Source organism: Mesocricetus auratus, unplaced genomic scaffold, assembly GCF_017639785.1.
Source record: "Mesocricetus auratus isolate SY011 unplaced genomic scaffold, BCM_Maur_2.0 Super-Scaffold_6730, whole genome shotgun sequence".
NCBI lineage: Eukaryota > Metazoa > Chordata > Mammalia > Rodentia > Cricetidae > Mesocricetus > Mesocricetus auratus.
Genome location: NW_024429184.1, coordinates 60,535,790 through 60,563,492, shown reverse-complemented (window position 1 = coordinate 60,563,492; position 27,703 = coordinate 60,535,790). Strand labels below are relative to the sequence as shown.

Sequence of the window (27,703 nt, the reverse complement as noted above, 5' to 3'; positions counted from 1 at the left end):
GTCAAAAACCTTTGCCTCAGCCTCCTGAATGATGAGTTTCAGATGTATGACATCATCCCTGGGTTCTTCTCCAACCTTCTATGTTGCACCCTTCCCCCATGGGGGTCTGTTGACTGCTTGTTACTAGGGGCTTTTAACAAAACACTTCTCATCCCCTCCTCCCAGTAAGGCCTGCATGCAAGTTCCTGTTTATTGTCTAAATGCTAATTCCTGGTTTTGGCCCACCCCTTTGCAGGAGGGCCCTGGGAACATAGGCTTCTGACCTTGGTGTTTTTCCACAATACCTGCCTTTGGTATATAAGGCTCCACTCTTGTAATAATAAATGCCATTCTCCTTGCAAGAATGAGCCGCTGTCTTTGTCTTTATTTTCATCCTTAGCCCTTAGCCTCGGATGGTTGTGAAGTATGGTAGCACTGTAGCTACGAACACACCGGCAGCTCGCTACACTTCTACAACAACTAGTGAGGTCCATTGGGAAGATAAGTCTCAAAAGCATGTATCAAGTTAGGTCAAAAGACATATAAATGTACATAAAACTTATAATTTCTAGTATGCACATATTCACATCATTCAAATTTTTTTAATGGGGATACAGCTCAATGGGCAGAAAACTTACCTAGTATACTCAAAGATTTGGGTTCAACCCTAGTACCATATTTATTTAGGAAATAAAATCTGTCCATTTTAATAACAAAATATTCATTTTCAAGAAAAAAGCAAAATAAAAGATGAAGCGTCATGTTTAACAAAACACGAATTATTGCATATATAACATAAAATATTTATTTGCTATTTACATTTCCATTTGTATGTATATCATATCACATATCAAAAAAGAATGAAAGAAAGAAAAAGAGACATGGCCCAGGGTAGAAAGCTTGGCATGATGCAGGACCCTCAGCATTCTCGGAGATCTCGCTTCTTGCCTCGCTTTGATTTCTTGTGTGTTTCTTGGCGGATAGTGTCATATTCCAGTATGGCCATTCTAGAAAGTCTCTGTAGAAACTGAGACGACGCTCCTGTGAAAGGGTCACTGAAGACAGAGCCTGTGAGGAAGAAAATCAGCTCTCACAACTCAAGCCAGCACGCACCAAGACGATGAATGGCACATGCTTCCACTAATGCCCACAAAACACCACGGATCTTTGCATACACATCTTGAACTTTCCAGAAAGGCCAATATGCCTACTTCTGACAACCAAAAAATGGAAAACTTTTGATTATATGGCTCAAGAAACTTTATCACTAACTTTGAGCAAAATTGCTTCAAGAAAATGTTAAGAGTTTATTATAGGGCTCAAACATCAGATATGCATATTCTGTCATATGCCATATACATTTTCTCTGACACAACACCCCCAAAATCTAACAAGTACAGGAAGGAGACAGTAAATACAGACACCTGAATTCCTAAAAAGTTCTCTACAGTCTTATAGATGTCATTAAGTCACCTGACTCAGCAGAGGTTTTAGTGTCTACTCTCAAAGAACAAAATTCTAATCAAGTATATGAGAAGTGAGAAACTGGCAATGTCTGATTTAAAGGGTCAAAGGACAGACTCTCCCTCCAGACATGCAAGAAATACTCAATGGTGCTTTGAAAGAAACTGATTTAAGAAACAATTGCAATATAGATAGTGTCTGTAGTAAAATGTGCTAAATACACAGAATTCATTAGAAAAAATAGAAGATAGTTTAGAGCAGTGGCTGTTCTTCCAGAGGACCCAGGTTAATTCCCAGCATGTGGAAACTCACAACTTTCTATAACTCCAGTTCCAGTGCATTCTCCACTGCCTTCTTCTGGATGCTTAGTGTGCATAGTACTACTACATAGTACTACATAGTACTACTACACAGACACACATGCAAGCAAAACACCACACACATAAAATAATAGTTTTTTGGTTTTGTTTTTTAAAGAAGAGGATAGGATGGAACTTTCTGGGAAGGTGGTAAAGGCTTCAGTGCTACGTGCTATTTCACATTTTAGTAGATGGCAATGAGCAGGTGTTTCTTAAGTAGGGGAGTAGTGTGATTGGGCATCAAGGCTGCATACTTCTGTTGCACTGTTGAATGAGTTTAAAGCTCAGAGATTTAACGTAAAGAAGCCAGTTTGAAGGCTGTTAAGAGGCCCAAGTGAGCAGGGCGTTGGTGGCGCACGCCTTTAATCCCAGCACTTGGGAGGCAGAGGCAGGCGGATCTCTGTGAGTTCGAGGCCAGCCTTGTCTACAGAGCTAGTTACAGGACAGCCTCCAAAGCCACAGGGAAACCCTGTCTCGAAAAACCAAAAAAAAAAAAAAAGAGGCCCAAGTGAGTTATGTTGGAGTCTGGCCTTGGGCCTGAGATGACAGAACTGTGTGTATTGAACCCAGAACCCACTAAATTTACAGACTAAGCAGAGCTTGACAGAAGCATTAACAAGTTAGGCATGTAGCTTGTGCTTGTTATGGCAGCACTCAGGAGACTGGGGCAGGGCATTTACTGTAAGCTTGAGGCCAGCCTTGGCTACATAGTAAAACTTTATTCAAAAAGGAAACAGCGTGGGAAGAAACACATGAAACAATGAAGTACCTTTTGACTTCTCTTGAAGTGCTGGCATGCTGCACGACTCTTTGGTCTTCTTAATCCTAAAGATTACGGATGGTCATAAAATGGCATACATCAACCCACAGACTGTTGACTTTGAAAAACACAAGAGGCAAACGGCATAGTCTCAGTCATACTCACTGGCTTCTTACGTTTTGTGCTGTTCTGTTTGTTTCTCTGCTGGGGACAAGTCCCACACTCTTGCGTCTGGTAAGCATATGATGTGTCTTACTGAAACTTACCTTGTCAAATGACATCACTTAGGAACAAACGCGAAACAACTCCACCATAATTAACCCCAACAGAAGTGGGAATGAACCAACACCATGGTAGATTTCCTAATACATTTCTCCAGTAGCTAAGCACTGGGTAAAATTCTACACAGGCATTTGTGGTAACTGCGGTAGTCATGACACAAGCTATGCTGAGAGAAGGTGTGGGGACAACAGACATTGGCCAGAGACCCACTTCCCCATCAGCCTGGGAGCAGGCAGCTGTAAGACAATGTTTACTAAAAACAATACAGTGCCCAGGGGCAATAAGTTCCTGAACGCCCTGACCTCGACCTCTTCCAAAGACTAACTGCCTCTTTCTGACCCACCCACCGCTGCCTCTGGTGTCAGGGTATATAATAACCAGCCAAGGTAGGAATAGAAGAGAGCCTCCTTGAGGAGCCTTCTGGTCTCTATGTCATCAATCCCGATACCCTCACTGCATTCTCGGATACAGGCTGCACAGTGGGCGCGGCAGAAGGCACACTAACGTGTCTGGGTGTGTTAGATACAGAATGTCTGTATTCCATATTTTTGCAATTTTGACTCTATCAGTTACCATGATCTGAATTTTTACTATAATTCTTGTCCCCAAAGGAATAGACTGGCATAACAAATTATTCGGGGAAATGGGTAAAGAATTGTAAGGATTCCACATTCCATACAACTATGGTAAGCTTTAATCTTTACCTTTGCAATGTTATTGTCAGTTATATTCCTTATGTCTTGTGAGACTCACTGAAAATTTCTGACCTCCATTAAGAAAATTTGAGAAAAGATTAGACATTTACCAGAGTTTTAGAGTCAAATATTCACATATTGTGGTACTAAAGAGAAGTAAGGGCTGTGCACAAAACAAATGGAGCATCTCCCTGCTTTGCCAACACGGGTCTTTCACAGAACAATGTGCAATAGGCAGCGGGAAGAAAATACTTAGGACAACTTGGTATGTTCTCACCGGAATGGCTGAATGAAGGCACTTCAATCAGTTACGTTTACATTTGCCTACCGGTTCATATACATCACTTAGTCTTCACCTTTCCACTTTATCTATGAGATTACTGTCTGATGTAGTTCGTGTAACTATATAACTGAGGATGGTCTTGAACTTGTGCCTCCGGAGTGCTGGGATGACAGGATGCTCTACCACAGTTTATGCAATGCTGGGTATCACACTCAGGACTTCAGGCTTGGTAGGCAAACACTCTACCAACTGTGCTAGATCCCTACCCCTGCCTTTTACATTTTGATGCTAGAAAATCTGTCCTTAGAAAAATATTGAAAGCCGGGCGTTGGTGGCGCACGCCTTTAATCCCAGCACTTGGGAGGCAGAGGCAGGCAGATCTCTGTGAGTTCGAGGCCAGCCTAGTCTACAAGAGCTAGTTCCAGGACAGCCTCCAAAGCCACAGAGAAACCCTGTCTCGAAAAACCAAAAAAAAAAAAGAAAAATATTGAAAGGGCTGACAAAAGCTATATGTAGGATATTTTCCTTGTGATGTTATTTACAAAACCAAATATGTCACAGGAACTTAACAAGTCTAAAATAAGAAATGGTTAGGTAAACCACAGAGCAGCATATAGACAATAATGTGGCTAGCAAAGCTATGTAAAATAAAGATTGTATGACATGGTATATGTCAAGGTCAGTGATTTGGGAGGTTGCTGGGTTTGGATATTTTTTGTTGTGCTTTGTTTTGTTTTGTTTTGTTTTGTTGAGACAGGGCCTCACTATGCAACACTGGCTGGCCTAGAACTCTCTTTGTAGACCAGGGTGGACTTGAACTCACAGACACCTGCTTATCTCGTGCTGTGATTAAAGGCTTGTTACCCAATGCCTGGCCAATATTAACTTTTAAACAACATAACAAGGGGTTGCAGAGATGCTTCAACAATTAAGAGCAAAGAGTGCTCTTTCCCACACTTACATTCAGTGGTGCCAGCACCTCTGGCCACCTCAGGCCCCTGAGCTCATGTGCACATGAGTGTGTGTTCCTGCAAACAATCTTTGGGGAGAGGGGCAAAATGAAAAGTACATGTACACTAAGATCACAACTAAAATAAAATATATGAAAATGAAGTACAGAAGAAAGCACCCTTTCTTTTTTTCTCCAGATTTTCTGTAAACTTGAAATTTTCCCCATAATCTAGATATCCACTCTTTTTCAGTTTATTTATTTATTTGGATATAAGGTTTCCCCATGTATCTGGTCTATCAGAGAGCTCACTAAGAGGCTGAACAAAACTTAGGACTCCCCTAACTTACCCAAGTTCTAATATTGCAGCCATAAGCCAGTGAGGTTGGCTGACTTTTAACTGGTGTCTTCCAGTTTTCTACTTACGTTACCAGAATTAATGTTGAGAGTACCTAACAGCAATCTGATTTGGTAAACTCAAGAAATAAAGCTGAGCACTGGAGAGGTGACTCAGCAGTTAAAAGCACTGGCAGTTCTTGCAACAGGGCCTGGATTTGGTTCCCAGCACACACATGGCAGATCCCAACTGTCTGCAACTCCAATTCCAGGGAATCCAACTCCATCTCCTGGATTCTTCAGGCACCAGTCATACATGTGGCACATCTACAAACATGCAGGGCAAACATGCACGGACAAAATAAAAATATTTGTAAGGTAATAAAGTTAGGGGTGATGCACATGCCTCTAGTCCCAGAACTTGACAGGGTATCAGGGGTTCGCAGGGTGCTCTGTGAATTAGAGGCCAGCCTGGGCTACATGACACCCTGTCTCAAACAAAATACTACAGCTAGGCTGGGAATGAGGCTCAGCAGTAGAGAGCTAACCTAGCAGTCACAGCCCTGACTCAATCTCCAGCAGCAAACACAAACAGCACCAGGTGTGGTGGGACACCTTTAATCCCAGAATTTGGAAGATAAAGGCAGGTGTATAACTGTGAGTTCAAGGCTAGCCTGTTCTACATAGTGTGTTCCAAGCCAGTCAGGGCTACAAAGTGAAATGCCATCTCAATCGCTGAAAAAATAAATCTAAAATCCCAGTCTTATATGTTGTCTGTGAGTGAATGATTAAAGTTGTTCTTAATAGTAAGATCATACAAAAATGTAAGTGTGCCAATTATGGTGGCTCGGCCTATAGTCTAGCACACACACACACACACACAAACCCAACCAGATATATATCTGTATATTTCTATACCCTCTTTTAAAAGTTACAATGCAGATAATGTTTCTTTTCTATAAGACAGCCAAATGAACAACTAGTCTGTGGTGGCTACTCTTGGTTCTCAGCAACCCTAGCTGAAGAATTTCTCTGTCAGGTTAGCCGGTAGACATGTCCATTGGGCATTTTCTTAATTGTTAATTAATATAGATGTTGTGCCCAAGTTGCAAAGTCCCCAGAGACCACCAGGAAGACAAACCCACTAAATTGAAACCTTTAGGGGGCCTGGGGATCGCGGACGAGCCCCCAAATGTTGTGCCCAAGTTGCAAAGTCCCCAGAGACCACCAAGAAGACAGACCCACTAAACTGCAAAAGCGAGGCTTAATGATTGTTCATCCAACCATAACAGAGACTCCATCTAGCAAGCTGACACAGTAGCCTGCAGAGGGAGTGAAGTTCCCTGTCTACTGCTAAGTTTTATAGACAAAAGTAAACAGGATTGCCGGGCGTTGGTGGCGCACGCCTTTAATCCCAGCACTCGGGAGGCAGAGGCAGGCGGATCACTGTGAGTTCGAGACCAGCCTGGTCTACCGAGCGAGTTCCAGGACAGCCTCCAAAGCCACAGGGAAACCCTGTCTCAAAAAACCAAAATAAATAAATAAATAAATAAATAAACAGGATTACATCAGTAGGTACGGGTTGGTTTCTGATTGGTTGACATTTGGGTACAATTAGGAGCATTTTTCAAAGTTATATTTGACATGAAATACCTGTGTATCAATTATTTTTATTGGTCAGTGCTGAGAGGGAACATTCTATGGTTTCAGTGGCATTGTCTTGTTATTTGAATGTGGCCTGTTGTACGTAGATACCAATAGTTATCAGAACTTTACCTTGGAGATTACAGGGGAGGTTTTAGTCACCCCCTGGAGTTTCTTTTGTGGCCAAACAGTTCCCAGGAACCAAGCATCTAGGAGGCTGGGCAGGTGGGGGGGAGGGGAGAGGCGGCCTCTGGAGTTTCTTTGTGTTCAGTTTGGGCCCTAGACTCCCAGAAGCCAAAGGATCTGGGGTTTCCTTGTGTCAGAGGCCTAGGTGTCTCTTCTGTAGCCTGTCATGGCTACTAAAGCAGGGGGCTGAGTGAGGGTCTGGTCCCTTTATTTCTAAATTATTAGAAGTGAAGCCTTTGAGTTTAGTTTACCCCTTTCAAAAGAAAGAGGCAGCCACTGTGGGTGGTAGCAACCCTGGACAGGTGGCTGTGTAAGAAAAGTAGCTAAGGCTGAAGAGATATCTAAGAGGTTAAGAGCACTGGCTGCTCTTCCGGAGAACATGGGTTCAATTCCCAGCAACCACAATGTGGTTCACAACCATCTCTAACTCCAGCTCCAGGGTATCCAGCTCCCTCTTGTGGCCTCTGAGGACACCAGGTATGCGTGTGGCACACAGACATACACGAAGACAAAACACCCGGACACATGAAATAAAATAGTATTTGTTTAAAGAAAAGTAACTGAATGTCAGGCTGCTAGTGAGCAGCAGTTCTCCATAGACTCTGCTTCAAGCTCCGGCCTGAGCTCCTGCCCTGACTTCCCTCAAGGATGGAGTGCGGCCTGGAAACAGCAGATGAAATAAACTCTTCACCCACCCCTGAGCTGCTTTTGTTCATGATGTTTATCACAGCAACAGAAAAACCAATAAGACATAAATGTTAGTCAATTAGCACAGCAGAAGCCTAAAAGAATATAAGGCTGTTTTACCAGCCCATGGACATGTCTCTGGTTTTGCTTTAGGATTTTTTTTTTTTACCTTCTTTTGGTTTCTGGGGTGTGTGTGTGTGTGTGTGTGTGTGTGTGTGTGTGTGTGTGTGTGTGTTTTGGGGTTTTTGTTGTTATTTGTTTTTTGTTTTTTCAAGATAGGGTTTCTCTGAATAACAGCCCTGGCTGTCCTGGAACTCACTCTATAGACCAGGCTGATCTTGAACTCACAGAGATCCACCTGCCTCTGCCTCCCAAGTGTTTTTGTTTTAAGATTTATTTTTATTTGTGTCTGCCTGCCTGCCTATCTATCTACCTATCTATCTATCTACCTACCTACCTATCTACCTACCTATCTATCTATCTATCTACCTACCTATCTATCTATCTATCTATCTGATGCCCTGGAGACTGAGTTACAGGCGTCTATCCGAACTGCCTGAGTGGATGTTAAAATGAAACTCCAGTCCCCCAGAAGAGCAGCACACACATTTAAACTCTGATCCACCTCTCTAGGTTTCAGGGTGGTTTTTCTTTGTTTGTTCGGTTGGTTGGCTTTTGTTCTGTTTTGTTTCATTTCTTGAGACAAGATTTTACTATGTGAAAAAAGCTAGCCTTGAACTCATGTTATAGCCCAGGATGGCCCCAAACTCACAGCAGCCCTGCCTTGTCCTCCAAGAGGGCTGGAGTTACACACTAATCAATTTCTTTGTAGAAAGATGTTTTCTTTTATTAGAAAAAAACTTGAACCAGGAGGTGGTGGTGCATGCCTCTAAGCCCACCACTCCGGAAGCAGAGGCAGGTGGATCTCTTTGAGTTTGAGGTCTACAGAACTAGTTCCAGGATAGCCAAGGCTGTACAAAGAAACCCTGTTGGGGCTGAAGGGCTCTAACTCTTCTTCGATTAATATGTCAATGTTATATTAGAAAAGCAGGGTTCTCTTTTTCAGGGTGACAGGGCCTCCTTAGGAAACCAAGGTTAGGCTTGAAGTACAACTCCTCCTGCCTTGGGCTCCTGAGTGCTGAGATTACAGATATACAGATAAAGCTAGGGTTTTTGGTTTGTTTGTTTCCAGCACTGGAGATGAAACTTGGCAAGCACCGTGTCACTGAGCCACATACCCAGCTCTTGAGCCAGAGAAGGCTGTTAGTGGCAGTTTACAAAAGTGAGTGACTGAAACTCCCTCCTGACAGTGCAGGTTTATCAGCCCCCAGTCTCACCCAGTCTTCCAAACCCTGCAATGGCTGCAGAGTTAAAATCCTTATAGAGATCATCATTCCCGTGATCTCATGCATTTGAATCAGGCTCAGACAATCAATAGACTGAAAAGGGGGCCTTTACTCCTTTCTGGCAATGTCACTTGAAAAGAGAGAAAAGGGCCGATTTGCCAACTTAAATGAAGTGGCTAACTTAGATGGAAAATAAAATAAAATAAAAATCCAATCCTCTAGGGAAAAAAATTCAACAAGCAAGAATCAGATTCACTAGGCCGGAAAGCCCCCTACCTTCAGCATTACTTACAAATAAACATTCAACAAAGGCAGTCAGGAGCTCGCCACCTACCTGATCGGAGGGATTTCTGACTCAGCATGCAGCAGGTGCTTACGGATCTCTAGTGGGGTTGAACTTAAGCTCTTCGGGCAACTTGGCAATTCTGGTAAATATGGCATTTTGAGACATTCTTTGGGCTCTTCTAGACCAAATGCTATATGTGTTGTGATAGAAAAAAAAATCAAATCAGCCACAGGAGAAAGGACATGGAACTGCGGTCATTTGTCTCTCCCAGGAGAATGACTCAGATGCTGCCAGACCGACCACAGGGAGGGGTAGATGGGAAGGGTGGACAAGAATGGGAACAAGGAGAGAGGGCATGTTGGCTCATGCCTGCAATCCTAGTGCTCGAGAAGCTGAGGGAAGAGGATCATGAGTTCAAGGCCAGCGTGGGTAATTTGGCGACACTGGGTCTGAAAAGAAGTACAGCTCACCAAGTGTGTGTAAAGCTCTAGGTTCCAGGCCTAGGATCCCAGCTACCCTTCCCCCCAAAGCAACAATAAGAGCAGCAGCCGCAAAAGTAATCTACAGATTCAGTGCAACCCCCAACAAAATTCCTGTTGGGCCTAAGAAAGGCTCGGATGTGAGGCCCAGAGTAAGCTCCTGAGCCCTGGCTAGAGTTTGGTGACCTGTCTCTAACCTGTAACCTCCAAGTGGGGATGACTCAGCCAGACCTGATGTAAGACTGCCCCCTGGCTACCTGCCTGTTTGGTGGAATACTATTGGCCCTTACTCCACAAGTCACCTTACCCTATCATATGATTCCCATCCCCTACCCTCAGCCCTATATAAGTTCCTGCCTGTTGGAATAAATCGAGATCCTGCTTCGACAGACTCCTGACTCAGTGTGTATTTTTTCTCCTCGGTAACTAATGGGGGAGGGTCTGAGTCGTCCACACTCACCATCCCGCTTAGCCCCCAGGAAGAAACCTGCTGGACTGGCCCTTCCCCCACTCTACCTGCTGGGAGGACCCTGCAAATTCCCACACTGTTCTTCACAGACCTTGATAGAACAATACTCAACTTCATATGGAAAAACAAACAAACAAAAAACCAGGATAGACAAAACAGTCCTGTACAATAAAGGATCATCTGGGGGCATCATCATCCCTGACTTCAAAGTCTACTATACAGTCATAGTAATGAAAACAGCTTGGTATTGGCATAAAAACAGACAGATGGACCAATGAAATTGAATCAAAGACCCCGATATGAAACCACACACCTATGAACACCCAATTTTTGACAAAGAAGCTAAAAATATAAAATGGAAAAAAGAAAACATATTCAACAAATGGTGCTGGTATAACTGGCTGTTGACATGTAGAAGAATGCAAATAGATCCATATCTATGACCATGCGCAAAACTCAAGTCTAAATGGATCAAAGACCTCAATATAAATCCATTCACACTGAACCTCATAGAAGAGAAAGTGAGAAATACACTTGAACACATAGGCACAGGGGACCATTTCCTAAATAGAACACCAGTAGCAACAATTAATAAATAGGACCTCCTGAAACCGAGAAGCTTCTGTAAAGCAAAGAATGTAGTCAACAGGACAAAACGGCTTCCTATAGAATGGAAAAAGATATTCACTAACACCAAAATATACAATGAACTCAAGAAACTAGAAATCAAACAATCAAATAATCCAATAAAAAAGTGGGGGTACAGACCTAAGTAGAGAATTCTCAACAGAACAATTTCAAATGGCAGAAAGACACTTAAGGAAATGCTCAGCATCCTTAGTCATCAGGGAAATGCAAGTCAAAACCACTCTGAGATTCCATCTTACATCGATCAGAATGACTAAGATCAAAAACACCAATGACAGCTTATGCTGGAGAGGATGTGGGGAAAGGAAAACACTCCTCCACTGCTGGTGGGAGTGCAAACTTGTACAGCTGCTGTGGAAATCAGTATGACAATTTCTCAAAAAAATAGCGATCAATCTACCTCAAGACCCTGTAATACCACTGTTGGGCATATACCCGTAGGAGGCACATTCACACCACAAGGACATTTGCTCAACTACATTCATAGCAACATTTGTAATAGCCAGATCTTGTAAACAGCCTAGATGCCCCTCAACTGAAGAATGGATAAAGAAAATGTGGTACATTTACACAATGGAGTACCACTCATTGGTAAGAAACAATGACATCCTAAAATTCACAGACAAATGGATAGAACTAGAAAAAAAAAACATCCTAAATGAGGTAACCCAAAACCAGAAAGACAAATATAGCATGTACTTACTCATAAGTGGATACCAGACATAAAGCAAAAGATACCCAGACTACAATCCACAACCCCAGAGAAGCTTAAACCCTCTTCCAAAAACAGATGGAAGCAGATGCAGAAATCCACAACTTACCAACGGGCCAAGCTCCTGGAGTACAATCAAAGTGAGGGAGGAGCAAAATATGAACAAAGAAGTCAAGACCATGATGGGGAAACCCACAGAGTCAGCTGAACCAGAGCTAGTGAGAGATCACTGACCCAGGTCTGACAAATGGGGACCTGCACAAGACCAAACTAGACTCCCTTAATATAGGTGACAGTGGTGTGACTGGGACAATATATGAGGCCACTGGCAGTAGGTCCAAGATCTAATACTAATGACAAACTGACTTAGTGGAGCCCATTCTATATGGAGAGATACCTTGCTCAGCCTAGACACAGGGGTGTGGGGGATGGAGAGGTGCCTTGGTCCTGCCTCAATGAGATGATGGGACAGACTTAGCAGACTCCTCAGGGAGGCCTTACCCTCTCCGTGGTGTAGATCTGAAGAGGGGGAGGGAGTGGGAGGAAAGAAGGGAGGGGGAACTGGGATTGGAATGTAAAAAATGGAAAATCAAAACAAATAAAAACAGAAGCTGGGATTGGAATGTAAAAATGAAAAACAAAACAAAATAAACAAAAACAGAAGCTAGGGAGATGGCCTAGAGGGTTAGAGCACTGGCTGCTCCTCCAGAGGACCGGGGTTCAGTTCTCAGCCCAACATGGCAGCTCCCAACTGTCTGGAACTCCAGTTCCAGTGGATCTCACATCTTTTTCTGGCCTCCACGGGTACCAGGTACCACCTGGTACTCATATATACATGCAGGCAAACACATAAAATACATACATAATATATACATAAAATAAAATAATAAACACATCTTAAAAAGAAATAAAAACAAAGGCATTAAGCAGAAAAGGTACATTAAGAGACTAAAAGCTTAAAGGTCACAGTGGCACTGAAATCCTAGCACTTGGGAGGTGGAGGCAGGAAGATGAGGAATTAAAAGGCGAGCCTAGACTACAAGCTCAAGATTAGTCTGGGGTATGTAAAACGCTGTTAGAAAGAAAAACAGGAGAAAAAAGGTAATTGTTTAAAATTCATAGCTGAGCATTGTAGTGTATGCACGCTTCTATCACAGCACTCGAGGGGCAGAAGCAAGATTTCAAAGGTTCAAGGTGAGCCTGGGCTACATGGTAGGTTCAAGGCCAGCTAGGGCAACATAGTTAGACTTTCTCAAAACAATTTTAAAATATAAGTAACAAATAAAACAATTTTAAAACATAAGTAAATAAAATGTGTTTCCATTGCTCACAGAATATTAATCTTAACTTGCCTCCACTTCCCCTTTCCATAAACGCAATATACTAGCCCAATATAAATGTCATAGGAGTTACATAATGTCTCTCGACTGTTTAGAGACAGTCTAAATATCTGTAAATTCCAAACACCCCTTCTGTTTCTCCAAGAGAATTACAACTGAAATGAAGTTACCTTTCCTCATCTTCTGTGTTTCCAAAACTGCTTTCCTCCAGCTGCTCTCAAATAGAAAGCAGTTGTCCAAGGAACTCCTGGTGACTTTGGAAGCCTCCACTTTGATGTCAGGCGATAGTACTGCCATCTTGTCTTCTTTCAATGCCCCAGATGAGAAGGAGACGCTGCTCCAGGGCAGGGAAGGCAAGAACACAGGCGTTTCCTGTAAATACCTTTCCTCGTATTACCAGGAAGACCAAATATTCACACTCATTTACTATAACGTGGAAATGTGCATTCTTGGGGTTTTAGTTGGCTTGTTGAAAGTCTCACTGTCTAGCACGTGACTAGCCTGGAACTCACTATGTAGACCAGGCTGGCCTTGAACTCACAGGGATCTGGCTGGCTGCCTCTGCCTTGAAGTGCTAGGATTGAAGGTGTGTGCCACAATGCCCAGCACAGCCTTGAGATTTTATAGCTAGAGAGCTTTAAGAATTTAGTGTGCTATGTTTTAAGCATTTTAATGAATGCTGTCGGTTGGTGTTCTGAGACAGGGTCTCAATTAACCTGGGCTAAACAGAACTCTCCAAGGATGGCTTTGAACGTCCCATCTTCCTGACTCCACCTCCCTAGAGCTGGGATAACAGGAAGATACCACCAACATTCGCAGTGCTTTGTATCCTTAGAATCTCTTAAGTGCTTTTGATGTCATAGGATTAGTGGCTAAAGAGGCAGAAACCAAACAAGACCACTTTATGAGTAACAACAGTCATGAGAATTAATCATCTCGAATGAAATATGAAGTAATTGATAGTTTCCAAACTCTTAAGAAACATTTAGTTAGCCAGGTATGTCGGCATACACCTTTAATCCCAGCACTCAGGAGGGAGAGACAAGCCAATCTCTGTGAGTTTGAGACCACCCTGGTCTACATGGGGACTTCCTGGACAGCTGAATCAACATAATGAGACCCTGGCTTTAAAAAAAAAAAAAAAAAAAAAAGACTCTTAGAATCGCAATTCAGACTTCATTCTAAGAACTTCCTGTTTCTATATAGAAGTAGAGATGACTGGAGAACTTTGAGCTTCAAGCCTGCCTCTTGCTGCCTTTCAACAGCCTGCCAGGACAGGCGAGGCAGAGTCTTAACCCTGCTTGCTACCAGTGGAAGAGGGAAGACAGAGGAGGCCCTCAGATGGACTTCGGAATACCTCAGACCAGATTGACCTCCTTGAAGCATTTTATTCTGCTGGGTCAGAAGAAAATGTTCTTAAAACAGGATTTTTCTAGAACATCCACACATGAAGACCCATTTACACTATAATCTATAAATTTATTTATATGTTTGACATTTCCTATGATAAAAGTTAGTTGGAAAGTCCACATTTGAGAGCCTGGCATTGTGGTGAATAGCTTTAATCCCAGCACTCAGGAGGCAGAGGCAAACTGGTAATTCAAAGCCAGACTAGTCTACATGGGGAGTTCCAGGACAGTCAAGGGTACAGAAAGAGACAGGGAGGGAGGGAGGGAGGGAGGGAGGGAGGGAGGGAGGGAGGGAGGGAGGGAGGGAGACTGTCCACATGATGTATGCTATAATCCCAGTATTGGGAAGGTAGGAGGATGGGGACTTTAAGGTCATCCTTGGTCAGTTTGAGGCCAGCTTGGGTGGTATAAGACTATCTTCAAAAAGCTTTTTTTTAATAAAGAAAAAGAAATTTAAAAACGCAAATTAAAAAATAATAGTCGGGTGGTGGTGGCACAGGCCTTATTTGATCCCAGCACTCAGGAGGTAGAAGCAGGTGGAGCTCTGTGAGTTCGAGGCCAGCCTGGTCTACAAATTGAGTTCAAGGACAGCCTCCAAAGCTATAGAGAAACCCTGTCTCAACCCCCCCCCCACCACCACCAAGAAAAAGTCCACATTTGCAAATATTTACAGCTTCAAGAATGTATTGATATAACAAAAAACAAAACACTAGTCTAGTGGTGGTGGAACACATCTTTAATCCTGGCACTTGGGAAGCAGAGAGAGGTGGAACTCTGTAAATTCAAGGCCAGCTATGTCTATTTAGAGAGATCCTATCTCAAAAAAAGAAACAAACAAACAAACAACAACAAAAAACCCCTGCACATTCCACACCATGTATGCAGAGGTCAGAGGAAAATCTGTGGGAATTGGTTCTCTCCTTCCACTTTGTGGATCTCTGGTATCTAATTTAGGTCAGTAGGCACCTTTATCTGCTAAGCTGTCTCACTGGACCCAAACCAAATGCTTTCTCTGATGTTTCTCATAAATACAATCTCTACCAAGGCAGGCACACAGAGGAAATAGTTCAGTGCCCTAGGATCCCCATTTGCTTTGGGGTTTGCACACACACTGATAACACAGTTAGCAGCCTTCTTCCTCACGTGCATGTAACTATGTTCACCCACAACCCTCTCCAACAATGCGTCTAGAGACTTCAGAAGCCCCATGCCCCACCCATCCGCATCAGACTACACACACTCCCATCTCTGAAGCTTTCATGTTTGGACAGTTTCGCTCAAGTGGACTCTCAATGAATCTGGAATGAAAATAGAAGGGCCCATCAGGTCTGAACTGGTTTGGGGTACATGTGAAGTAAGGAAAAAAAAACTGTGTTCTACTAACTTTATAGGAAGGATGCACAATTTACCATCTTACTTATGCATAACTGTGTGTACATATGATTAAAATCAGATGTATTATGAGAAAGGGCATGTCCAATGGAGAAATCATTACATAACCCTTTAGTAACAAATTCTTCCTCTTGAGCACTTTAAAAGGAAGCTCAGAACAATAAGCAAGGCCCTGTCACTCATGTTGTCCCACGTGAGTGTTGACAGTGTTTACTCCTATAACCTATACTGTTGCTTTGCTCTTCGGAATAAAATATCTCACTTTTGCAAATATGTGAGCCTTATGTTCAGCTCTTGGATAAGAGGCTAAGAACCTGGATTCCCCTGACCCAGGTTTGATGGTCTTTATCCATTTCCTGCAATGATATCATTTCATTCTTCTGCATGTCTGAATAATACGTGCCATATTTTCTTTATGCATTCAGTCACTGCTAGGCTCCTAGGCTGATTCATTGATTACGGCTGAATGAATAGTGACATAATCAGCATAGCATTGCAGGTATCTCTAGTGTATGATGACTTTGATTCCTTCAGTTATACACCAGGTACGGGTGGATCTGGGGAGCAAATGCACCCCTGTATGAATGAGCATTCATGGCGTGAGCACAGCCATGTTGAGGACGCTGATATCTCAGACCTATGGGAATGGCAAGGCTTTACCCAGGCCAGGGTCGGGGAGTGACAAGGCCTTCCCCTGATCCCTGTGTGGATGCCAACCTCGTGCAGAAAGCTTCATCCATCCAGACTGAAGTCTGAGACCACCTCCCTGCAGAGACCTCCCACCAAAACTGGCTAATCTACTCATCCATTGTAAATACTAGTACAGCCGCTTAGCCTCACACAACCCACCCAATCCCAGCTTTTCTGTAAGCCCATAGCGTCTGTCGTTTCTTCATTCACTGTTACTCCAGTAAGGTCAATCCCACAGCCATGCCAGTCCTGGAAGGTAGACATTACAGTAGCTCTATTTTAAGTTTATTGAAGAATTCCTGGTAAACTTGTTGGATTTCTGTCTATTGCATTATAATATATTGCTTTTCTTTCTTTTTTAAGATTTATTTTTATTTTATGTGTATTGGTGTCTCATCTGAATGTACGTCTGTGTGAGGGTGTCAGGTCCCCTGGAACTGGAGTTACAGCCAGTTGTGAGCTGCCATGTGGGAGCTGGGAATTGAACCTGGGTCCTCTGTAATAACAGCCAGTGATTTTAACGACTGAGCCATCTCTCCAGGCCCAATATCTGGCTTTTCATCTCTATCAGTTTATAGCTTCTCTCTCTTTTGGTTAGTTTGACTAAGGGTTCATCGGTCTTGTTAAGCTACTCACAGAGCCAGCTCCCCGTCTTACTGGTTCTTGGTACTGCTCTTCTGGCCTTTGCTGCACCGAGTCCAACGCTCATCTGTCTTCTCCTGGTGTTGGGGTAGTTCTTGTTTTTCTAAGACCCTGAGCTGCATCATAAGGCTATCTGAGACCGCTCTGTTTTTGTTTTTTAAGGCAGGATTTCATAGTTACACATTTTTCAGGACTGCCTTTGCTGTATTTCACATACTCCAATAGATTGTGTCTCCATTTTAAGTTTTATTCTAGCATTTTTCTGCTTATATTTTCAATGACCATCTCACTGTCCAAAAAGGCATTGTTGTCTACACATTTATGTGGTTTGTGTAGTATATATTGCTGTTGGTTCCTAGTCATGTTTCTTTATGACCTGATAAGGTGCCAGGAATTATTTCAAGGGTTTAAAATTTCTTAGGATTTGCTGTGTGGCCTAAAAGTAACTATTTCAGAGATGTATTTTTGAGGAATTTTCCATAAAATATGTGAAAAATGTGTGTGTGTTGCAGTTGTTAGATAAAGCTTCATAGAGTTTGTTAGTTCCATTAATCTATCATATAGTTCATATCCAAAGTTTCTCCAATGAAAGGACATTTTCATGGGACATTTCTGGGTCACCAACGTATTGGTGAGAATAGGGTATTGAAGTCACCCACTTTAATTATACTGGGGCCTCTATGTCTCTTTATGTCTAGTAATTTTTGTTTGATTGTTTTGTTCTAGTTCTCTGTTCTGTTTTGTTTTAAATGGGTACATCAATATTTGCTGCATATATATTTATACTCATTATAGCCTCTCGATGATTTCCCTGCCAATGTTAAATGGTCTTCTTTCTTCTAATTTTGCTTTGAAGTCTGCTTTATTATTGAGCACAGTTAATTTTGTTTCCTTCCAGATTCCAGTTGCTTGGAGTATCACTTTCCATTCTTTTAGCCTGTGAGGTAGGTAGGTGTGTGTGTGTGTGTGTGTGCCTTGGCTGGTGAGATTTGTTTCTAACAGAAACAGTAGAATGCTGTTTTTCAATCTAATTAGCCAGTCTATATCTTTTGTAAAAAGATTTGTTTATTTATTTATTTGTGTGAGTGCTGTATCTGCATATATGACTTTATGCCAGAAGAGGGCATCAGATCCCACAATAGATGGCTGTGAGCCACCATGTGGGTACTGGGAGTTGAACTCGGCACTCTGGAAGAGCTGAGTTTTTTTGTTTGTTTGTTTTTTGTTTTTTTGTTTTTTTTGAGACAGGGTTTCTCTATGGCTTTAGAGGCTGTCCTGGAACTAGCTCTTGTAGACCAGGCTGGTCTTGAACTCACAGAGATCCACCTGCCTCTGCCTCCTGAGTGCTGGGATTAAAGGTGTGCGCCACCACTACCCAGCTGCAATCAGTGTTCTTTTTTTTTTTTTTAAAGATTTATTTATTTATTACAAACACAACACCCTGCCCCCATGTATGTCTACACATCAGAAGAGGGCACCAGATCTCATTACAGATGGTTGTGAGCCACCATGTGGTTGCTGGGAATTGAACTCATGACCTCTGGAAGAGCAGTCAGTGCTCTTAACCTCTGTGCCATCTCTCCAGCCCGCAATCAGTGTTCTTAACTGCTAAGCCATCTCTCTAGACTGAAGTCTATATCTTTTAATTAGGGAAATAAAACCATTTACATTTAAGATTATAATATTTAAAAAATGTGTCCTAGTTCCTTTCTTTTTTTTTCAAATGTTTGGTGTTCTTCTAATTTTTAATTGCTTATCTGCTTTTTCTTTTTTTTTTTAAGATTTATTTATTAGTTATATAGTGTTCTGCCTGAATGTATCCCCTCAGGCCAGATCTCATTACAGATGGTTGAGAGCCACCTTGTGGTTGCTGGGAATTGAACTCAGGACCTCTGGTAGAGCAGCCAGTGTTCTTATCCTCTGAGCCATCTCTCCAGCCAGCTTATCTGTTTTTCTAGCAGGATTCTTTCTTGTTCATTCATGGTTGTGGTTGTTTTCTTCTTCTGAACTGGAATTACAGGAAGTTGTGAACCACCCAGCAGAGGTTCTAGGTTCTGAACTTGAATCCTCCAGGAGAGCAGTCTCTCCAGTCTCTGCTTTTTATTTTGGGAAAAGGTTAAGTTGCTGGGGCTGGCCTTGAACTCACTCTGTAGACAGACAGGCTTCAAGCTTATGATTTTCCCACTCCAGCTTCTCAATCACTTCAGATTAAAAGCTTACACTTTCTTTTTCCTTGTTCCTGTTTCTTCAAGCCCAGAAATTCTCCCTTCTTGATTTCTTCTCTCGGGGAAGCTTTCCACTGAGTTGTTTTAATTTTGACTTACTTGGTTTTTCATTTCTAAAAATGTGTTTGTTTTCTTTTTTTTTTTGTTTTTTTTGTTTTTCGAGACAGGGTTTCTCTGTGGCTTTGGAGGCTGTCCTGGAACTTGCTCTGTAGACCAGGCTGGCCTCGAACTCACAGAGATCCACCTGCCTCTGCCTCCCGAGTGCTGGGATTAAAGGCGTGCACCACCAACACCCGGCTGTTTTCTTTTCAAAAACCTATCTTTTTATTATTTATTTTTAAATTTAAATTTAAATTAGAAACAAGGTTGCTTCACATGTCAGTTCCAGGTTCCTCCCCGTTTCCCTCACCTCCTCCCATGCCCTAACCCCTCAAAAACCTATCTTTAGTAAATGTCTTGTTCATATCCTATATTATCTTCCTTAATTAATTCAGGTCCCTCCTTTGGAATTCCCTGATATTTTAATTTTTTGCATTTATTTATTCATGCGCACGTGTGTGTGTGTGTGTGTGTGTGTGTGTGTGTGTGTGTGTGTGTATGGAACCTGTGTGGAGATCTAGGATGACTTGGAGGGATCAGTTCTCTCCTTGTGACACGTGGCTTCTAGGAGTCAAACTTGTGTCATTAGACTTGGTAGCAAGTGTCTTTACCTGCTGACCCATAACTCCAGCCTTCATTGGTCTTTTAAAAAGCCATTATTTTGATGTTTTTAATCCAGCATTTCATCCATTTCAATAACTTTGGAGCCAGATTCTGGGCAATTATGAATTCTCAGAGAAGTCATCTTAGCTGTTTTTTCCTGTTTCTCACATTTCCATGTTGGATGGAGATATTTCCATTTTTAGGGAAGAGATTTCCCCTGGTGAGATAGCCTATGGTATGAGAATGTTGAAGTGGCGAATATATTTCCTAATGGATTTAGTAGTATAAGTAGTATATCTTGGTTAAGGATTAGTGTATTTTCTTTTCTTTTCTTCTTTCTTCTTCATTGTTGTTATTCGAAGCAGGGTTTCTCTGGCTGTCCTGGAACTTGCTTTGTAGATCAAGCTTGCCTCAAACTCACAGAGATCCACTGGCCTCTGCCTCCTGAGTGCTGGGATTAAAGGCGTGTGCCACCACCTCCCTGTTTAGGATTAGCGTATTTTCAAAAAGTACATACTATTTAGAAAGCTGAGGGTCCTGCTTTCTCTGAAGTCTCACAGGAGTGGTTCCAGAAGATGTAAACACTGGAATATACAGCCCTCCTCCTTAGTCACCACTCTATCTTGGTAAGAAAGTGTTTTCTGAAGGATGTGGGCTCAGCCTGTGCTGTGCTCCGTAGTCCATAGACTTTTCAGCTTTTCTCTGCTTCTGCTGATGCCAAGGAACTGTCTTCTGCACAACCGTGACGACTAAAAACCCCTCTGTTTTATGTTAGGCATCCACCTTGGTAGCCACTAGCTGTTTATCTCTGACTCCAGTCCCTGAAGATAAATTCCCAGTAATTCTGATTTACGAACCCCCACAGTAACTCTAATTTACGGACCACCCCCTCTGAAATGTGCAACTGTGATTATCCGCTGATTATGCTGTGACTAACTGTTTCTTGGTTTCTGTAATCTGCTTCTGCAGACATTCAGGTTACCTAATCTTGGCAGAGCAAACAGCTCAAAACTCCAGGTCCTCTTGTGGATTTTGCCTTTACAAAGCCTTCCCTGCCCCTTCTCACAGCAATCTCAAATCTACCTAAGAGACTGTTGTCCTGCTGGCTGTAATCAATAAATCCTTTAACTATAATTGAATTGAATCTATGGCATTTTCCCAGGGGTCAGGAACTCGATAACACACACACACATACACATACACACACATACCCCCCCCCCACACACACACATACTTACCCAGAGCCTGGTCCCTGACTTGGAATTTTTAGCTCTCCTAGTCTTTGAGTTTACCTATTTGCTGAAGTTTGGGCCGGGGAGGTTATGTGTAGGGCAACATGTGCTGACTCTCGTCTGGGCTAAGTGTGTGCCCTCAACAACATATACACAACATCTACACAGCATTCTCCAAACACTGTGGGAAGGAGAAAAAACAAAAGAGTAACAACACATAGCAGTGATCCAGATGTAGAGATAAGGTAAAAGCAGAGCATCAACGACAGTACCCAAAACTCTAAGAACGGCAACTGGAATGGAGGAGAAACAGTATAAACCAAAGGATTATTGCAACGCTTTACCAAAGGATTAGTGTAATGATTATATTTTGATATGATGAGAGGTTTTTAAAAAGAGAGGAAAAATAAAAATTATAATATTAAAAAAGTAAAAATAAGAGAAAAACGGAAGGTGGAAGACTTGATTGTAAGAGGGAAGAAGGGAGATGGAGAAAGAGAAGGGATTGAGGGATAGAGAAAGGAAAAAGAGAGAGAGACAGGAGGGGGATTATAGTAGGACAGGAAGAGAAGGGTAAGGGGAGAATAAAAAGCAAAATACTTGTACTGATATGGAATACACAGATTCACAGACACACACACACACACACACACACACACACACACACACACGTTCCAGGTAATCAGTCAGCCTACAAAAAGCAAACACACCTCAAAGTTTAAAAACAACAAAAAGGGCAGGTCAGATGCTCACTCTCTGCCAGTCTGCACTTCCTTCCACCTCTTCTTGGACTTTGAGCTGGGGGACATGCCTTTCTTTTTCAGCACTGTTTGCCGGGACCTTCTCAAGATGGCTCCCATTGCAGCGCCCTCCCCGCCCCACCCCCAACTCGTGCTTTAAGAAGCCATGTACTTCTCCAGTGCCAGCACACTGGGCAGCTCTCAGAGCAGCTGCAAGACACCATTCCTTTATGCCGACCCCTGGGCCAGCTCCTTTGGCTCTCCAGGGCTACTCCAGGGGTGTTGCTGGGCCCGGGGGAGCCATTTGCGTGTCTCCTGACTGGTTAACTTCCTCAAGCTTGACTCCGAGAGAGTGCTGCCTCCAGGAGTCAACTGTTGCTTGATCAATGGATACTTTGCTATACAGAGAAGCTCTGCTGGGTTCCAGGCACAATCAAGAAATCTTCCTGGGCTGTGGTCTCTGTGGAGCGACGTGAATTCCTGCCCCAGGTGTAGCCCGGAAGCTCCATCCTTTAGTAGCTCACTTTTTTTTTTTTTTTTTTTTTGGTTTTCTGAGACAGGGTTTCCCTGTATTATTTTGGATCCTGTCCTGGAACTCGCTCGGTAGACCAGGTTGGTCTCGAACTCACAGAGATCCGCCTGCCTCTGCCTCCCGAGTGCTGGGATTAAAGGCGTGCGCCACGACCGCCCGGCTTAGCTCACTCTTTCTTATCATGGCTCAGATAGATGGCAAGCCTCCCAGCAGCTTTCACAGGCCAATGGCAGTTTGCAATTTGTCTTCTCATGGCTTTTGTGAAACACTCTTTGTCAACGATGGATGCACTAGTACGAGTTTATGGTCACATGAGCTTCCTTCCTATGTGATGGTGGCCATGTTCAGTGATAAGATCAGGGTCCCTTTCCCTGCATTTAACTTCTTCGGCCATTAAATAAATGCAAATAGATGAATAAATAAAGAAAAAGGGAAGTCAGTGTGACTTCCCAGATTGTCGTAAAAATAGAATACAATTTCCTCTTGGATTTCTGAGGAAGCTCTGTTGAAACTTAGTCATCAGTTGCATGTTGGCTGATTTTGATAAGAACGACTTGCTAATGAAAGCAGAGCCTGGGTTCAATGGGAAGAAAGCCACCTGTTGATAAATACACCTGCCTTTGGGTTGTTATAGCGTGAGCAACAACAATCCCCATATATAAAAGTAGCTAGCATATTGGGATCTGTATGTCACTATAACTGGCAAATTGCTAAAAACAAGCGTTTTTCTTTTTTCTTCTCTTTTTTTAAAATACAATTTCTGCCTTACTGTGTCACCCAGGATGGCCGCAAATTCACAAACCCCCTACTCAGCTTCTCAAGTACGGGATTACAGGTGTGTATTGCCATGCCCTGCTGAGAGGCTATTAAAACAGTCGATTGAGAATGAGATTGACAGTGGATTGCACATCGAAGTTTTGACAAGGAAGAGGGAGTTAAAGGTGACTCTGGCTGTTAACTGGGCATGGGAACCTGACCAACACACAGACTTCCAAGCAACTGAGCTTGAGTGAAGGTTGGCAGGCGATGAGAAACACTTTCACAAAAAACAAATACAGCAGGGCATCCAGCGGACATACGCAACCCGGAACCACGCAGTAGGAACTGGGGGTAACTGGTTTGGAGACAAGAAGTTAAGAACTATCTACTTACAGATGAGAAGCAAGGCCAGAATCTTTACTAAACCTGGCAAAGGAGATTTGAGAATGAGAAAAAACCCAGACCAGCCTTGTGGGGTATGAAGATGAAGGACAGGGGAGTGACTGGAGAGACAGACAACCCAGAGCATTATGGAAGCAAGGGCCACATCTAAGTGTGCAGAGTTAGTGGAGAAAGACGCTACTACTTCCTGCTCACACGACCCACGAAAACAATCGCCAGCCAGTGACTGAACGAGGCTTGAAAGCCTACAAAGTCACAGCACCGGAGCAAAGTGAACCTGGATTTAGTCTTCCCTTTGCCCTCTGACAGCTACATACTCAGTGTCATGCCTGACTCTCAGAAGTGGACAAAGATTGATTTCTTTCTTTCTTTTTTTGGGGGGGGGGGGGTTCAAGATTTCTCTGTATTGTTTTGGAGGCTGTCCTGGAACTCGCTCTGTAGACCAGGCTGGCCTCGTACTCACAGAGATCCACCTGCCTCTGCCTCCCGAGTGCTGGGATTAAAGGTGTACCCCACCACTGCCCGACTTTTTTTTTTTTGGTTTTATGAGACAGGGTTTCTCTGTTTTGGAGGCTGTCGGTCCAGCCTGGCCTCGAACTCACAGAGATCCGCCTGCCTCTGCCTCCCGAGTGCTGGGATTAAAGGCGTGCGCCACCAACGCCCGGCAGTGCCCGACTTTTTTTAAATGTCCAGCAGTAACATGAAATAAGCGCTCTGCAAACAGAAACTATCATTTCTTTTTCAATAATAATAATAATCATTTTCTTCCTCACCACAGCCGGCTGATGCAAATGTAAATCAAGCCCTGCATGATGGCGCACTTATAATTGGGAAGTAAGAGCAAGAGGTCAGTTCAAGCTACATAGTGAGCTCAAGCCTAGCCTGGATGACACGAGATCGTCTCACACACATACACCCCAAAAGAAAATGCAAATCAACACAAACTTTTGTAAAAGTAAAATTCTGTCAAAAGTTTTAATGTACATACATCTGACCCAGTGGTTCTGTTTCTTTACTTTTTTTCTGTTTGGGGCGGAGGTCACATAGCCGCAGCATGCATATGAACTTGGTTCTCTTTCTCCTCTAGGTTGTGCTACAAACACCTTCGATTTTGGAGCCATTTCACAGCCCCGCCCCTCATCCCTGCAGCCCTGTGCCAAGGGATTTCTTCTCCAGAACTGATTCCTTGTGTAAAATGTTCATTGTTGTGTTGTTTGTAAAAGGGGAAAACTGGAACTGTTCACAGTTGGGATTGTATAGGTTACACCCTCCGTGGCCAAATGAAAGGGAAAAATGGTGGAAAACAGAAAACACGCAATTAAAAAGTAAAGGAAGTGGTAGAAAATTAGGAAAGTCCCTTGCATCCTACTCACGTCTCTGTGCTGAGTCAGGGGAGCCCCACTATGCCGTAATGTAATTTCAAAAGCACAGAGAACCTTTTTAAAAGGTGAGAGCAAAAGTTATATGAAACATTATTCTAACATTTAATTAATACGGATTACATATGCACGAGTGCATATAATCCAAGACCGTTTGTTTGCAAAGTTGTTTGCATTTGTCCCTATGGTTTCCCTGGCATTCATGACTCCAAACAGGCTGGACAACCAGTGTGGATGACCAATACAAAAAAGAGTCTACCTGCCCAGCACAATTATTTCCTAGAATCTTTAGATTCCAGTGAAAATTAAAAAAAAATGTACCCACAAATATGAGCACATCAGAAATTATACAAGAGAGAATGGCAACATAGGGAGTTCTGGTGCATCTAGCTGACCCTATGCGGAAGACGAGGGGCACATAGAAGTCAAAGAAAGTAAACATATCTCTGCTCCCAACCTTAGGTTTAAGCTCTGGGAAGGTGGAGAGCAAAACCTGTAAGGGTGTGTCCAGTAAACATTGGGGTGCTTTGCTTGTACAGAACCTAAGAGGTGTGGAAAGAATATTCAGGGTTTCAAACTCGTTTCCTGCCAATCTGACCCCACAAGAGGAGCAGGCTTGGCAAGGTCCCATGCCCAAGCCATCCTGCCTAAGTGCCTCGAGATCAGCTTTGGAGTGGCCCACGTGGCTCTCTAGGTGTTCAGTTTCTCCTTAGAGCCTTTCTTGCCTCCAGCCAGGAGCCCCGGCTCCCTGAACTCACCGTCCCCGCAGCTGCACCGAGGAGATGGGTTTCTTCAGGTGCCGGACCCACGGCACCAAGGAGGGCGGCTCGGCCAGCGGGGGCAGCGGGCAGCGTGGGAGCCAGCGGCGACCTGGCGCGGACTCGAGCCCTCGGTCCAGGCTGGCGGTGGTGTCGCGGGACTGTCCGCCGCGGCGGGGCGGGGCGGCGGGCAGCCTGCTCGCACTGGCACCACTCTCAGGGCGAGCATGCTCGGCGGCCGGCAGCCCGGCGACACTCGGAGCACAGCCGCCGCTCAGCACGGCCCGGTCCTGCCGAGGCCAGCGAGCGCTTGCAGCTGTGGCCCCGCCTGCCCGGAGCGCCGTTGGTTGCTAGGCGCCCGTAGCCTGGGGCCGCCCCACTGAGCTCGGCCGGTACACACCAGAGAAGGGACCGGGCGTCAGGGTACCCGGCCAGGGTGGATGCTGGGATGGCTAGGAGAGCAGGGAAGGGATCCTGTGTCAGGGTACTAAGCCAGGACGGATGCTCGCATGGTTAGGAGACAGCTTACACTGTTGCTGCCTCAGGGTGACTGCTGAAAGGGGAGGTATGCAGAAACAAGGCTGACTGACAGCGGTCAGTTCTGACACTCTTCCAAGTGTAGGAGAGAATGGACAGTTGGACAAGGTAGGGAGTTGGGCTTTCTAGGCCTCTGGCACATCAGATGGTATCAGCCTCATTTTTCAAATTCAAAGACACTAGACCCTTTCAAGTATTTTGTGCAAGGGTGTCCCCTTTGAAGTCTAGCTCCCGCACCTACTCGGAAGATTTCAACATCAACATGCCTCAGGATACCAGCCCTCAGGTCCTCCTGGCTAAGAAAGCCAACTAGGATTATTCCTGGACTGTGATCCTAGGGTAGAGAAAGCTAACCCTTCATCTGGAACTAGGGTCAGCAGAGCTGGGCATGTAGACCTTTCGGTGGATCCTTTTGCTAGCTTGTACCAGGTTCTGGGTTTGGTGTTTAGCACCACATAAAAGAGGCCATGGTGACATATACCCTGTAATCCCAAACCCGTGGTGGGGTTGGAGGATCAGCTCAAGGGCATCATGAGTTCACTCTAGCAACATGAGATCCTGTCTCCAAAGAATACATGTACATGTATACCTTATGTGAATAAAAGATTTTTTTAATTTGGTTTTTCGAGACAGAATTTCTCTGTGTAGCTTTGGAGCCTATCCTGGCACTCACTCTGTAGACCAGGCTGGCCTAGAACTCACAGAGATCTGCCTGTCTCTGCCTCTCAAGTGACTGGATTAAAGGCATGCACCACATATGCCTGGCGAACAAAAAAATAAGGATAATAAGACATATATAGGATTGGGTTGCATATTAACTTACAAGGGGAGAATTTAGTGGGTAGAAATTAAGAGAAAACATGTCCGGAGTTCATGTCAAAACCAATGATAAATTCAGTTCTGGGTTTCCACGTGGAGAACCTTGGAGAAGAGATTACATGGGTTAACCAATACACCAGGATTCAAAGGTTTCTTTCATGCACCCTCTTGGCTCCTGTACCACACAAACTCTACCATTCCCCAACTGTTCTTTTGCTGGGGATCTTAAAATCTCCCTTTAATGTTTTTGTTTTCTTAAAGTTCTACTGCTGATAAGTTCAAGATCAAGGGGAAGGCAGGGTCAGTGTTTGGTGAGGGAACAGTACCTTCTTTCACGATGGCCCCTTGAAAGTGGAATGTCACATGGAGAAGGACAAAACGAAGGCTACCATATTGCCCCAGCTGATTTGAAAGGCACTGACCAAAGCTCTCAACCTAACCACCAACAATCTTGTTCCTCTTAATGTTGTTGAGCATTAAGTTTCAACATGAACTTTCAAAACACAGTAGAAACAGAGGAAGCCAGTTCTAGAAAATGTACCTCATATTATTTGCTAATGACATAATGAAATCCAGAGAGG

The 27,703-nt window shown here is 43.6% G+C and overlaps 1 protein-coding gene across 1 annotated transcript; it reads right to left on the bottom strand.

Moving 5' to 3' along the window:
• Positions 1 to 761: 761 nt before the first annotated feature.
• CUNH8orf89 (chromosome unknown C8orf89 homolog) lies at positions 762 to 26,114 on the bottom strand. The gene is made up of 5 exons (XM_013110938.3): positions 25,767 to 26,114; positions 13,075 to 13,238; positions 9,305 to 9,446; positions 2,572 to 2,627; positions 762 to 1,047 (listed from the first exon to the last, which is right to left on the bottom strand). The coding sequence occupies exons 2-5, from the start codon at positions 13,199 to 13,201 to the stop codon at positions 899 to 901; spliced, it is 474 nt and encodes a 157-aa protein (XP_012966392.1). The 5' UTR covers positions 13,202 to 13,238; positions 25,767 to 26,114; the 3' UTR covers positions 762 to 898.
• Between the last annotated feature and the right edge of the window lie 1,589 nt (positions 26,115 to 27,703).